We start from the raw sequence: 14,776 nt of genomic DNA, 5'->3' as shown, positions 1-14,776 counted from the left end.
CATTACTTAATAGCCTAATGATTTTTGGCATGAAATACATACATAATAAATATATATATATATATATTTCATTTTGACCCATAAAATGTATTATTGGCTATTGCTATAAATATACCCATGCTACTTTATGATTAATTTTGTGGTCCAGAGCCACAATTTATAAAAGAACATGCAGCTCACATGGCATTTTTAGAAAAGATGCATTTTGAGACTGGTGATTGGTATAGTAATAATCTTTTAATCAAAACTTGAAGTCCCTGATTGACTCACACAAATGAGACAGTCGAAACAGTGCACTGAATTAATTTTGATTGTAATTAACTGATGAAAGGGGCCTGAGTAAAACAGTACAAATACATTAGTAATTTAAAAAAAAATGGCACTTTTGGAAATGTGAATTTTAAAGTGCTTGGATTTTAAGCATGTTTTGGCAAACAAATTACAATACCACATTAAGAAAATAGATGACAACTAAAATGTGTCTCATTTTCAATAGTAAAACAGACCTGTTGTAAGATTGTTCAAGCTAATTGTAGTGGAAACTAGTATATTTGACTGATACAGTGCATAATTATGCAAACATTAAAATATAATACATGTATAACTGTGTGACAGCATGCAGGGAAATGAGGTAATGAACATGTATGGATGCGATTGGGTGTTAGATCCCTGCACTGCACAGTGTGAGGCTCTCAAGCACGTTTCAACATAATGTTTGTAATTTCTGAACGACTTGCAATTCTCATTGGAATGCCATAATGACCGGTTCCAGGGGTGACGTAGACCATAGTGTGTTCAGAGACACGGTAGAGTCCACAGAAAAATGGATTCATCAGGAATGCCAGGATGGTGAGGGGGAACAGCTGACCAGCGTGTGTGTGACCTACACAAATGCGAGATTGCATTTTGAGTCCAGGAGAGGACAGAAATTAAGCTTCAGCAGCATACTCCTACATTTTCACTCTACAAACCACCAAAGAATCTAAAAGATATTGATATTTACAGACCTGAGAGTACCAGACTGATGTCTGGCCGTTGCTGGAGGGCCTGTTTGGCAGCATGAGGCTGATGTGCAAGAAGAATAATAGGACTCTCTGCGCTGCAGCCATTGAGAGCTTTCTCAACATCCATGCCATGGCCTGGGTATCTTTAAACAAAGCAACACCATGAAAATGAGCCTAGTACACAGCACATAATATGCATCAGATTTGTATGTATTCAACTGAGCCTGACAATATCATCACTGTGAACTGACCGTAGCATGCGGGCCTCAAGGTCATCAATGCCAGCAAGGCAAATCCAGTCTTGTGTTTGTTCAGGACGGAACACTTTTGCATGGCTGTTATGAAGAGCCTGAATCCCCATCGAGTGCAAGAGCTCAAACCAGCCTTCAACATCAGCAGTGTAGTAGTCATGATTGCCTGAAAGTCACACAATAATGAATGTGCACAAAATGTTCATCTACATCCTTTTCACTAGTTCACACTTACATAAAATAAACAGAGTAAAGTTTTTGTGTAATTGGCGTGCTGTTCGAGGGGAAGGCTCCAAGCTCTGAATTTTTGCACAAACCCAGCGTACCCCCCACAGGTTAGGATAGGAATAGTTGTAAGTACAGAGGGTGTTGTTAAACACTACCGAAATTTTAACCAAAGTATGTTATAGACTTTTCATTAAGACCTTAAAGAATCATATCAACTTGTGGAAAATGGGCATCCGATGGCCCCTTTAATAAAACATCATGTATCAAACAGCTTCTAAGACAGACCTGTAGCAAAATAGGAGCCCAGTTGAGGCTTCATCTGACCCAGTGGTTCTGCCGCGCTCCTCAGTCGAGTCACCTGAGAGTCAGTCAGATCACCGACAATCACCACAACATCTACAGCAACATACACAAGGAGGAAAATTCAATGACAGGTACAGGTAAAAAAAAAAAAAACACGAAATTCTGGCATCATTTGCATGTAGTTACAAACCTGTAACACTCAGTTTGGTCTGTTGAACAAAGATATTTAGATATTTTTTTAATACAATTGAAGTAAACAGGAATGGATCGAGTTGGTTACCAACACTCTCAAAAATATTTTAGGTTCAACAGAAGACAGTCAGTCACACAGGTTTGAAATGACACACGAGGGAGAGAAAAAGATTTAAAAAAATGGTGTGATATTTGTTTACCTGTTTAAAGATTACACAGACACCATATAATTGTAATTACCTGGGTTCAGCTCATTCACCATAGTAACAATGCGCTGCAGTTTGGAGCGGCCTACTGTAGGTCCCAGATGTATGTCGGACAGAAGCACCAACCTGAGCCCGTTCAAAGACTCGGGGAGCTTCTCTACTGGGATCTCCACCTCAACTACTCGTGGAGGCTGGGCTGCATTTACCAACCCATACACTGCCAGTATTGCGGTTAATATAATTGCCAGCACTATATGACTGACTGATCCGCTCGCGACAGCATCCTCTCCTCCTCCTCCTCCTCGGCTGCGGGAGAGAAGCCTGCGAAGGCGGGTAAGGCAGCCAAAAACAAACAGGAAGAACAGTAGGATGACATAAATGCCCAGACAGGAGAAACTCAGCAATGATAACCAGTGTGGCTCAGTGTCCACGAGGAAAAACATGCATAGGTAGCTCCCGTGCACTAGAGTTAGAAACAGCAGGACAAGAAGACGCCAACATCTCTGCGGGACAGAAGATGCACCTCTGGCTCCGCACAGCCGCCGCACCACGCGTTTCCAAATGTAGATAGAGCCGAGGAGCAGCAGGGAGTTGATGAAGAGGAGAAACTGAACACGAAACAACGAAGCGCGAGTGTTTTTGTTCACCCGCTCTGAGAGTAATGTTCTGGAAATAAGAATAGAGAAAAAAACAACTCCCGATGCGATGGCTACTTTCAACTCGGCGGAGAGGCGCCCAAATCCAAACATACTGACCGTCATGTGCTCGGTCAATGACCCCGGCACAGTCTGTCACAACTATACCACATTCATTCTCATGACAGCACGGTATAACTTATAAAACGATAAAAGAGCTCCTCATACCTGTCAATTCATATGAGTCATTCTCTTAACTGGGACATGGGAGAACAACACAAAACTACTTCCGCTGACAAAGACGTGTGATGGCTGCCATGATAACAACATTAAGAATACTGTTGCAGTTCGCTGTTTCCTGCTAGAAAGGGCATATAGATATTGCTACACACTCAAGCTTGATAAACGTCCACTACACAATTCACAATCGTGTAAACAAATTAAATATAAACACGTCGGTCTTTTCACAACGTCTCTTTCTGCATGACGAGTGTGTGCGCTAATTTCATTGGCTCGTCACGTTACAGAGGCGTGGCCAATTTGACGCTCTTAATGAGACCAGTCTATGGATGAGACAGGTCTCTGCAGAGCAAAAGTGGGCGTTTATGACCTTGTGGGTGTTTCCAAACTTCTGGGTGTTTCTAAATCATGCAATCAAAATGATCCCCCTAACCTTACCCCACCCTTAAACCAACCATCACTATGACATCAGCCAATCAGGCATCTTCAGTATCTTACGTTAAACGTTATCACCTAAGAATTAGCTGTTTGCTACATTTATAACCAATGTTTGCAAAATTTTTGTAACCAACTTCATTTATTTTCTTTTTTTGCTCTTTTTTGGAATTTTGAAGCTATTTATTTATTTAGCTCATATAATTTTGGTTTGATAATGTGATATAACAAAACTATTTTGATATAATAATAATAATAAGTGACAATAACTTTAAATGTGAAAAATGTTTCCAGGTTGTCTTTGTGATGTCTCGATAACCAAAACACACCGTGTCAAATGTATACATCCAAAGCAGCATTTATATTTTAGGAATTGAGTCCCTCACAGGGTGATCCTCATATGTGACCCTGGACCACACAGCCATACATACACAATAAATCTGAAAGCTGAACAAATACGCTTTCCATTGATTGATATATGGTTTGTTAGGATAGGACAATATTTGTCTGAGATACAACTATTTGAAAATTTGTAATCTGGGGATGAAAAAATAAAATACAAATCTAAATACTGAGAAAATCTCCTTTAAAGTTGTCCAAATGAAATTCTTAGCAACTCGTACTACTAATTAAAAAATTTAGTTTTGATATATTTACAGTAAGACATTTACAAAATATCTTCATGGAACATGATCTTACTTAATATCCTAATGATTTGTGGCATAAAAGAAAAATCGACAATTTTTACCCATGTATGCCCGTGCTACTTATGACTGGTATACTTATAGTATAACAAAACTACATCCTTTAGATTTAATTAATAACCACAACAAATGCGGGAGTACACGACAGAATTGTATGTTTTATTATTAAAGGAACACAGCACATATCATTTGCAGCAGTGTGTGTCGCACGATTTCTCCTTGTCCTTGCACGCGCTCTCGCAGCCCTTCTTGTCCTTACTGCATTCAGATGGACAACTGCCGCTACCTACCGGGTCGAAAAGAGGGAAATGATTTCATTCTGTTGGAGTTCTGGGTGAAGTGATGTTAATTATTCGACTCACTTTTCTTGGTATGTGCGCACTTGCAGTTGGTGCATTTGCAGTTTTGCCCGCAGTCGCAAGATCCAGCTACAACACAGACAGATGGTCTTACATTTCTCTTGCTAAAATTACTCAGACTGCATATATTTGGTTCATAAACTTACATTTAGAACTGTCACACTGGTCCATATTGTCACCTTAATTCCAACGAACGTATTAAGCTTTCGTGGAAAAATCTGTCTGGTACAAACAAATGGAATCACTTGTTTGTGCGTCACAATCACGTGGGAACGTCATACGTGTGAGCGCGCTGATGGATGAACTTGAGATCTCACTCAGTTGAGTTTTATGTGTATGGCAAGCCGCGGTAACATTTAATCTATAAGCCATACTAGTATACTTATTTTTTAGATACTAGTATATTTTCCATTAAGTACTAGTACTTACTCATTAGGTACTAGTGCTTATTCTTTAGCTAATAGTGCTTATTCTTTAGGTACTAGTGTTTAATCTTTAGGTACTAGTGTATTTTGTAAAGTTACTAGTACTTAATCATTAGATACTAGTACTTATTCCAATAGTAACTAGTATTTAAATAAACTCTTCTTGTTAACAAAAAATAGAACTAGTACTTAATTTTTAGTTACTAGTAACTTTTTAGACCAGACATATCCTAAACTTAATAGATACTAGTACTTTTTACATTTGCATTTTTGTCCAGTATGGTAATTGTATGTTGAATATTAATGAGCCAGCAACATATAGGAGAGAGATTAAACAGGAAACCGAAACAAGGAGATGGATGTACTTTTTTGAGAAAACCAAATAGAAAAGAAACAATTATTTGTACACAAGCACATAGAAAACGTATTTTTGTCAGTTTTTTTAACTGTACCTAATTTCGTAAATATAGTAGCCTAATGTGTTTGTTGGTCTTTGAGTGATAATACACCAATTTTATTAGAAGTTATTTTCCTATTTTCCTCCAGTAAAAACAATAAATATCATACACGAGCTGCCCCTTTTTTTTTTTTTTTTTTTTTTGCATATAGCACTGGTGTTACAGACACTGAATGTTTTTACATTCATGTTCTGTTCAGGGCACCCAAAATCCAAACCTTGTGGTTTTCAGACAAACGTTTTCTTTATTTGAAAAGAAGGCCAAAAGGTACTAATAAAAAAATAATAATAAAACACCAGGGCTTCTGTATTTGTAGGGCTGCATTTGGACCAATTTATATATATAATGATTATGGTTTTTATTTCTAAATAAAAACACTAAACAAAAAAAGGAATGTTACTTTTGTAATACCACTGTTTCACTATAATAAACAAAACAGAGTATATAAGACTAAATCTAATGATAAATATAGCCGCAAAAAAAAAAAAAAAGCACACTTCTTTATCCTGGAGAAGAACATAAGGAATTGCAAATTTTACCTCAAAGTTCGTAATTATTTAAGTTTTTTTTACTCAAATTAGGGTGTTGTAAGCAATAATGTGTACTCAATTAATTTTTTTTAAATTCATACGTCGCCGGAGGGCGCCCTTGCGCAGAAACTCCACAAGTGAGACTCACTAATGAAGTTCCAGGAAATTCAGCTTTCGCTGTAGATGGTGCTGAATAACATGCAGAAAGACATTTTACTTGATGGAAATAAACAATGATTGCGACAATATATGATTTATCTCTGATCTTCAAACCATCTCGCATATTTTTATAAGAATAAAGTTTAAAATGCAATCCTCATGCAAATTTATTCTGCGTATTGTACCATGTGGACTCTGATTGGATGGCGGAGAGGTACTCATGTTTATGTAATGATCTGTTTAAATGAAGATATCTCCAAATGCATTTTCACTAGTTCTATATGAGGTTGAAGATATCTCTAAACAAACAGGGACTCATTGTTATTCTGTTTTGGTTAGTAATTATTGGCTAGTAATTATTGCAGTAGTAACTAGTATCTATTTAAATATTACTAGTAAGTATTCATTAGTTACTAGTACTTATTAATAGATACTAGTAGTTATTCATAAGGTACTAAAATTAAATTCAATTAAATTTATGCATTTAGCAAATGCTTTTATCCAAAGCGACTTACAGTCCATTCAGGCTATCAATTTTTATCTATCATGTGTTCCCGGGGAATCTAACCCCCAACCTTGCGCTTGATAAGGCAATGTTCTACCAACTGAGCTACAGGAACACTAGTACCTAATGAATAAGTACTAGTACCTAATGAATAAGTACTAGTACCTAATAAATAAGTACTAGTATCTAATCAATAAGTACTAGTAGCTAATAAATCAGCACTAGTATCTAATGAATAAGTACTAGTATCTAATAAGTACTAGTATCTAATAATAAGTACTAGTATTTAATCAATAAGTACTAGTATCTAGTTGATAAATACTAGTACCTAATAAATAAGTACTAGTATCTAATGAATAAGTACTAGTATCTAATGAATAAGTACTAGTATCTAATGATTTAGTACTAGTATCTAATGAATAAGTACTTGTAACTTTACAAAAAACACTAGTAGCTAAAGAATAAGCACTAGTACTTAATGGAAAAGATACTAATATCTAAAAAACAAGTACTAGTAACATGAAAAAAGATACTAGTATGGCTTATAGATTAAATGTTACAACGGCTTTCCATATTATGTGGGCATCAGACAAACATAATAAGAAAGCCTGGCATTATTCTTATCTTTCCCACTGATCTTATTTGATGTATTTATACAACTACTGCCATCATTTACGCAGCCCTGTTCTTGATTAACTGCAGGTTAAACTACTGTAGACTAACCATGCTAAAAAAGGGACAAATCAGTACACAGCCAGTAGTTGGTGCTAAAGTGTTTTCTTTTTTTAATGTAAACATATCATTGGTCGGTCAGAAGACTAAACCCAGCAGTTACAGTGCATTATTACCCCAAGGGAGGAAAGAGGACATTCAGTGCACCAAACAAAAAAAAATCCATCCACAGCAGAAAAAGAGGAAAAGAAATCTGAGTTAAGTAATGGGTCATGGTTGAATAAAGAATGTGCATGCATCAAACACGCATCTGTACACACTCTCACACGTCATTATGTCATCAGTTAAAGAGAGTGAGTTAAAAAGAAGCAATAGTTCATATGTTCAGTAATTCAGTTATATATGAATCTGAATTACTGTCTTAATATTTATGCTTTTCTTCATCTAAAGTCTGTAAGCTAGTTCGTTTTTATTTATTGCCCGTCACTGATAGGGTGCACAAAGTGTGGGGCCATACAAAATATGTAAATACATGCACTTATAGTTATATAAATAAATAAACTACAGAGTCATTTATACAAAAAAAAAACAACTGAAAAGATTTAGAACTATTTGTGCTCATGTTGAGTGAGAATGTTGTCAACATCACACTTTGTAAGAGGCTTCATTCGCTGAAAGGCATTTTATGTCACAGCCAGAAGCCAGTGCATGAGCAGAGTCCCAAAGAGGGGGGCGATGCCAGGTCGCCAACAACTTTTGCTTTAAGAGCTGCCCCTGGACAACATTTAGTTTCTGAAATGACAATCAGCTCTTCTAAATGATTCATCATATATCTTGCTCACAGTCCTTCAATATTTTTTGATTTTAAGCCTGCAAGAGTCAGTGATCCTTCTCGGGTTTTCAAGATAATTTTAGATTAGGATCATGCCAGCACTTGGAAGTCTCTTACACAGCAGAGAACCTCAGTGAGTTATCACCTGACAAACACTCTCACTCGTTGTGACTTACACTCACACACATGCACTCATGCTTAAAGCATCTATGCCCGGCCAAATGCTCATCTTTACACTATACATGCACACCCATACGTTATTTACTCCAGCAAAATGTACTGACAAACTACAAAGGAAAATAAGGGCTAAATATTCTGAACATAAAACTGACAGAGTGAAATGAAAAAGGGAAGTGCCTTGGCTAAAGTCACGGGGGTGTCAGTTCAGTCACTTGTTAGCATTTGTTGGAGTCAGAGCTCAGTAGAGACCACAACCACGCAGGTTATTGGCGATGATGATGTCAGTGACAGCATCAAAGACCACTTGGATGTTTCCTGTGTCTGTAGCGCAGGTCAGATGACAGTAGATCTCTTTGTTAGGGGAGCGATTCTTACTTTCAAACTGAGTCTGTATATATGCAGCCGCCGCTTCGAATGTATTTGGGCCTACAGGAAAGATGAAGAAATTGAGTTTTTTTGAGCCCTTTTATATCTGTGAATTTCTTATATACATGTGTGCATAGCTACTGTACCTGTGTATTCTGGGAAGCAGATATTCAGTGGAGATTTCACAATCTTTTCTCCAAAAAGGTCCTTCTTATTAAGGAAAAGGATGATGGACGTGTCAACAAAGAACTTATTGTTACATATAGAGTCAAAGAGCATCAGAGACTCATGCATACGGTTCTGCAGAGAAGAGAGAGAAAATATTCAATCAATCATTTGTATTTTTTAAACTGCATTATTACAATGATCATTTGAACTCTGCTAGCTTGTTAAATCTATATTACTTTATATAATATTATATATTATATTTAGAATATACATATATGTACCATTTTTTTATAAATGTGTGTGTAGATTTTAATAGAAAAATAATTTATTACACATCAACTAATTTATAATATACATATATTTACTAGGGGTGCACCGAAATTTCGGCCGCCGAAAATTTTCGGCCGAAATGGCATTATCGGTTTCGGGCCGAAATAAAAAAAACTGCCGAAAACGTAAACCGAAAATGAATGTCACCCACCCCTCCCATCCGTGCACAAGCGCTAAGGTTTCACTCACAGTCGAGCTGTTATCACGCGTCTGCCTATCAAAGATTAAGCATGTCAAAGGGCTGTCACAATCAAAAAAAGCTTGTCACAAAAGCTGCACAATCGATCGGACCAACCAACACAAGTTTCGAAAACGAAAACACGGAATCGATTTTAACGGCCTTCTCTCGGAGCGCGTCCAGCTCGTCACTATATGCTCGCAGCGAACGCGCGTCACACAGCAACTGCAGGTTCTGACACACACACACACACACACACACACACACACACACACACACACACACACACAGAGCCTATTAGTGCATAATATCAATGTAGCCTTCAGTAATGTTTTTCATTGATGTTATGGCAGTCCACATTGCTGACTTGTGCGCGTCTCAAGCGCCCTCTTTACGTTCGCCCTAATGCCTGTTTAGTTGTCGGTGGATTTGCCTTTATTTGGCGTTGAAAAACGGATCAACGCCAAATATAGGCAATTTACTAGCGATTCAATGAACACTTTGCCTATGTCTCAAAAATCAAACAGGATTTTTTTTTCACAAAAGTGACAGCCCTATACGAGAGGACACCAAAGTTGCAATATGTAACATTTGTTCTGCAAAAATCTCCAAAATTGTGGATTTTTTTGCACAATTTTTTAAAAACTATTTTATTTGATGGAACATAAAACTTGAAGAATAATTATTATTTATATTTATTGTAAAAAATATTTTATGTTTTGTTATGTAACTGTTAATAAAAGTTTGATTATTATATTGTGATTTTTCAATTCAGATCCATTAAATCCAAGCAATATATATATACGTTTTTAAAAGAAGCCATTTTCGGCTTCAGTTTCGGTTTTCGGCCAAGTGCATCCTAAATTTTCGGTTTCGGCGCAGAATTTTCATTTCGGTGCATCACTAATATTTACCATTGTAAATCTCTACATAAATGTGTGTGTAAAAAAATGATATATTAAATTTATATATACTTTTTGGGATTCAGATCAACTTCAGGTTGACCGCCAAGGGATTGTTTTAGAAAACAAATAGCAAATGCAAAGATCGAAATAAACAAGAGTGCATTTTTGAACTGATTTACCACAGAGTGTCGTAATGTCGTGAGTGTACAATCAGTCTAAATGATCAGGTGTAAGTCTAGGTGTAGTAGTTCACCGTGGTTTCGTCTTCATGGAGCATTTGGTCATATCCACTCATTGCCACACAGAAGATAATGGCTGTCACATCCTCAAAGCAGTGAATCCATTTTTTCCTCTCTGATCTCTGTCCCCCCACATCAAACAGCCTGGGGACGAAACATCACACACTTTCAGGACACATGCAAAGCCATGTACATGCATGTGTGCACAAACACAAGAAACACAATGCATGTTAGGTCAAACAAAATAGGTCGACCAAAGATATCAGACTTGTCTAACACACAGATACAGTACTAAACATGATTTTCCAATTCCTTATGACAATTACTTAAAACTCATACAGATTATACAGATCTTTGTTTGTATTTCTGCTATTTAACATCCGAGTTCCTTTTCATTCAACAAATATTCCCAATAATAGTTTTTTTTCTAAATGTATGAAAAAACGAATTAAATCAAGTCAGATTTATATTGTGCTTTTTACAATAAACACAGTTTCAAAGGAGCTTCATACTAATAATTCTTCAAATTTACACTGAGCAACTTTAGTGCTGGGTGATTTGACGATATGTGACCCTGGACCACAAAACCATCAAAACTTCAGTCGCTGGGGTATATTTGTAGCAATAGCCAACAATACATTGTATGGGTCAAAATTATATTTTTTTATTTTATGCCAAAAATCATTAGGATATTAACTAAAGATCACGTTCCATTAATATATTTTGTACATTTCCTACTGTAAATATATCAAAACTTAATTTTTTTTAGTAATATGCATTACTAAGAACTTTATTTGGACAACTTTAAAGGCGATTTTCTCAATTTATATATATATATATATATTTATTTATTTTTTATTTTTTTTGAAGCCTCAGATTCCAGATTTTCAAATAGTGGTATCTCGAACACATGTTGTCCTATCCTAACAAACCATATCATATATCAGTGGAAAGCATATTTATTAAGATTTTGAAAAACTGACCCTTATGACTGGTTTTGTGGCCCAAGGTCACATATGTGTTGATAATTTAAAAGATGAACCCGGTTCAGATTCAGCTATATATATTTGCTTATATTATGCCAACATTATGCCAACAGTTTGATAAGGTATAATAACATGCTTTTAGGAGGCCTGGAAAAATTCTCACTTTTGAATTCCCAATTAATAATGCATTTAACTCACGAAACATAACTATTCAGTAGATACCTAAAGTTAAGGTTCTTGAAGGAAAAATGGGTCTCAACGATGCCAGTGGTTTTGACTCGGGTTCGAAGAATATCCTGTTCAGTGGGGAGGTAATCTGGAGATCCAATGCGCTGCAAACAGTCTAGGTAACTGGAACAAAGAACACCCGTGTGCATTTTGAAAAATGTATTATGATACATGGGGTGTGTAGCATTACACCTGACAGTGACATGCTCGTTGCATCATCTCATGTGTGTTTAACAGTGGGACTTACTATTGGGCAGAGTCGTTGAGCTGATACTCTCGTGAGCGGCTAAAGCAAGCTTGAGTTCCAGCATCAGCCCACAGATGGATCATGGCAGTCAGCAGTTCTGTTGAATATGGCTCTGTGTCTTCCATACGACTGACCACATCAAATACCATCTTAGCATCTGCCTATAAACACACGCCAAATGTTACAAACATTCTATTAAATGCATATAAGTGCAGAATGACACCCACTTAATGTGCATTGCATGGGCGATCACAATGATATTCCCTAACTAATGCACTAGGTGTCAGTGTAGCTCAGTGCATCCACTGGGAAGTGGGATTTGGGTAATGAAATGTGAGTTCAATCACCAGGAAAATCTAATGCAAACATTAAAGAACACTGCAAATCAAAACAAGCTAAACAGTATAGGCACACTGCCCTGTTGTTTTCTTCTCCTGGTATTGTTGTATCAATGCTATTATATTATTAAATATTAAGATGTTTGAACAAAAGTAATACATATAATGATATATAAAACATTATTTACAGATGTTTCAGGAAAAAAAAAACAATAAAAATTTACTTGATTTTGAATATTTAAGAAATTCACACTTGCCACTTGCACTTCATTATCTCAAAGTCAGTTCAGAAGAGTGTGTGCATGTGATATACATACAGTTCTGGCCTTGTCTGCATACTCTATACCAAGAGTTTCCATTGCTTTCAAGATGGTGGCAAGACTCTGAATGGTGTTGCTATAGACCACAGGTTTAAACTGCTTTACATCGTCTCCAGAGAAACCATCTTCATGGATAATCCTGACGCATACGACAGAGAATAGCCATTATAGAAATATGCGCACTATTCAAACACAACAGGACTGAAATTATGTATGTTCATATATGTATATGGCTGGAATATACACTACTTCTGGTTGCCGAAGTAGTTTGATTAGAGATTATGCAACAATCAGTCTTGTGCTTCTACAGGTTACATAGCCCAAGTTGTTGGTCGCCTTAATATTTTAAACCACAAGTTAAACTGTAACTATACAATAACTGTATAACAGCAATAAAAAAGTTAAAGTGTAACTAGTAAGAGTATATTTAAAAGCTTAAAATATATCCTAAGTCTGAGATATAGTTTTGGGTGCTTTGAATTACAAAAACTGCCGTGATACTGGCGGATAGGGATGGGACGATAACCGGTTTTATTGATAACCGTGATAAAATGTGCTGAAGGTTAGTAATATCGTTTAAAAATGAATTATCATTAAAACCGTGTTTGATTATCGTGGTTTTAATAACTCACTATTAAATCATGTCCAGCCAGCAACAGTCTGACGCAAGCGCAGCGCACAATGTTTTTTTTGTTTTTTTTCGAGAAGGAATGGCGAAAGTCAGTGACTTTTCTATGCTTTTCTATGCTTCTACACTTTTCATTGTAAGGAAGGAAATGCCACAGAATTTAATCTTTCTTTAAATTAAGTGCATAGAGTTGCTTGTTTTATTAGTTGTTTGTTGATTATTAAATATAAAACTTGCTGAAATGTTTTCAGTGTGAGCATCAACTATTTTTGAACACTTTCATCTCGTTTCAACAAAACCGTGATAATATTGATAATCGTGATAATTTTAGTCACTATAATCGTGATATTAAATTTTCATACCGTCCCATCCCTACTGGCGGATCTGTACAATTATATTTAATAATACAACACAGCTGGTCAAAACTGCCATAAGAGTTGAAAATAGTTATTAAAATGTAAGGTTAGGTGGCATAGTCCTGGTAAATCCGTTTAATGGGTGGATAAGGCTAAACGAGACTGCAGGGATCAGGCACTAAAAGCCACCCATTAAGATTAATACAGAGAAAGATTCTGATGCCTCACACACACTCTCTCAAGCACACACTGTCAGAGGACAAAATGAACACAAGTCCTTAATGCATAACATGGCACAACACACAAATGCTGATCAGATTAAATGAACAGCACATGACAAAAACGTGAAACATTAAGGAACTCCGAGCCCAAACCAGCAGAGACAGCGGCAAGGTAGACTGCACACATGCTACCAACACACACACACACACACACACACACTCAGCGCTGTCTCTTGGGGTGTGCTTGCTTCAGCACTAGCACACACTGAGCAGCACGACACAAACACTTCCCAATCTTCAACCGTTTAGAAACACGGCTGAACCGAAAAGATAAGGCACACAATCACGGAGTATGTTAAAAGCCCGCACTTACTTCATCTGTTTGACGATGGTGCTCTTCCCCGACTCCCCTCCGCCTGCGGAGACACAGGCTGTGTCAGTGCTGTCACACACACACACACACACACACACACACACACACAGACACGTACGCAGCATCCTTATCCCTGGGACGACTTACCCAGCAGCAGTAATTTGACATCTCTGGATGCGCTTATGCCGTCTTCCTTCAGGTTTTTCTCGATCGCTCTGCTTCGGTCCAGAGCCGCGCGCTCCTCTGCACTTAACGTGCATCCCATTGCAAGACCGAGAGTCGGGACGCGCGACAGCTGTATCCCAAATATCCGTCTCTGTCCCACACTCTCTCGCTGGCTCAGTCTGCCGATTGTTGCTAAAGCATCCACGCCGAATTGAGGTCAGGTACAGGCTCGCACTCCGGCCTCTTGATTTGGAGGAGGTTGCTGCTCCTGCTCGCGCTCTGTTTCGAGGGTGTCTATTGGGCGGCGGCACAAGCTCATCTCTTCCTGTAGTTCCCTCCTAATGCGCGAGGGGCAAATCCCTCTCATCGCGCTGACGTCACACGAGGAGCAGGGCTCGCGAACATCTGTT

At 37.4% G+C, this 14,776-nt stretch overlaps 3 protein-coding genes across 3 annotated transcripts; all 3 read right to left on the bottom strand.

The window, feature by feature from the left end:
* Window positions 1-360: 360 nt before the first annotated feature.
* Window positions 361-3,328, bottom strand: LOC132119744 (transmembrane protein with metallophosphoesterase domain). Its single transcript, XM_059529971.1, has 5 exons — window positions 2,219-3,328; window positions 1,769-1,879; window positions 1,256-1,421; window positions 1,008-1,147; window positions 361-883 (listed from the first exon to the last, which is right to left on the bottom strand). The coding sequence occupies exons 1-5, from the start codon at window positions 2,943-2,945 to the stop codon at window positions 693-695; spliced, it is 1,335 nt and encodes a 444-aa protein (XP_059385954.1). The 5' UTR covers window positions 2,946-3,328; the 3' UTR covers window positions 361-692.
* Window positions 3,329-4,336: 1,008 nt separating this feature from the next.
* LOC132114272 (metallothionein-like) lies at window positions 4,337-4,860 on the bottom strand. The gene is made up of 3 exons (XM_059522385.1): window positions 4,704-4,860; window positions 4,561-4,626; window positions 4,337-4,484 (listed from the first exon to the last, which is right to left on the bottom strand). Exons 1-3 carry the CDS (start codon window positions 4,726-4,728, stop codon window positions 4,384-4,386), a joined length of 192 nt encoding a protein of 63 aa, XP_059378368.1. The 5' UTR covers window positions 4,729-4,860; the 3' UTR covers window positions 4,337-4,383.
* A 2,535-nt stretch (window positions 4,861-7,395) lies between these two features.
* On the bottom strand, window positions 7,396-14,695 carry gnao1b (guanine nucleotide binding protein (G protein), alpha activating activity polypeptide O, b). The gene is made up of 8 exons (XM_059529960.1): window positions 14,349-14,695; window positions 14,202-14,244; window positions 12,621-12,762; window positions 11,966-12,126; window positions 11,713-11,841; window positions 10,519-10,648; window positions 8,831-8,984; window positions 7,396-8,744 (listed from the first exon to the last, which is right to left on the bottom strand). Exons 1-8 carry the CDS (start codon window positions 14,464-14,466, stop codon window positions 8,557-8,559), a joined length of 1,065 nt encoding a protein of 354 aa, XP_059385943.1. The 5' UTR covers window positions 14,467-14,695; the 3' UTR covers window positions 7,396-8,556.
* Between the last annotated feature and the right edge of the window lie 81 nt (window positions 14,696-14,776).

The sequence above is a fragment of the Carassius carassius genome, chromosome 3, assembly GCF_963082965.1.
Source record: "Carassius carassius chromosome 3, fCarCar2.1, whole genome shotgun sequence".
In the NCBI taxonomy this organism is placed as follows: Eukaryota; Metazoa; Chordata; class Actinopteri; order Cypriniformes; family Cyprinidae; genus Carassius; species Carassius carassius.
Note: the sequence above shows the minus strand (reverse complement) of the source record. Positions and strands in the feature narration are given on the sequence as shown.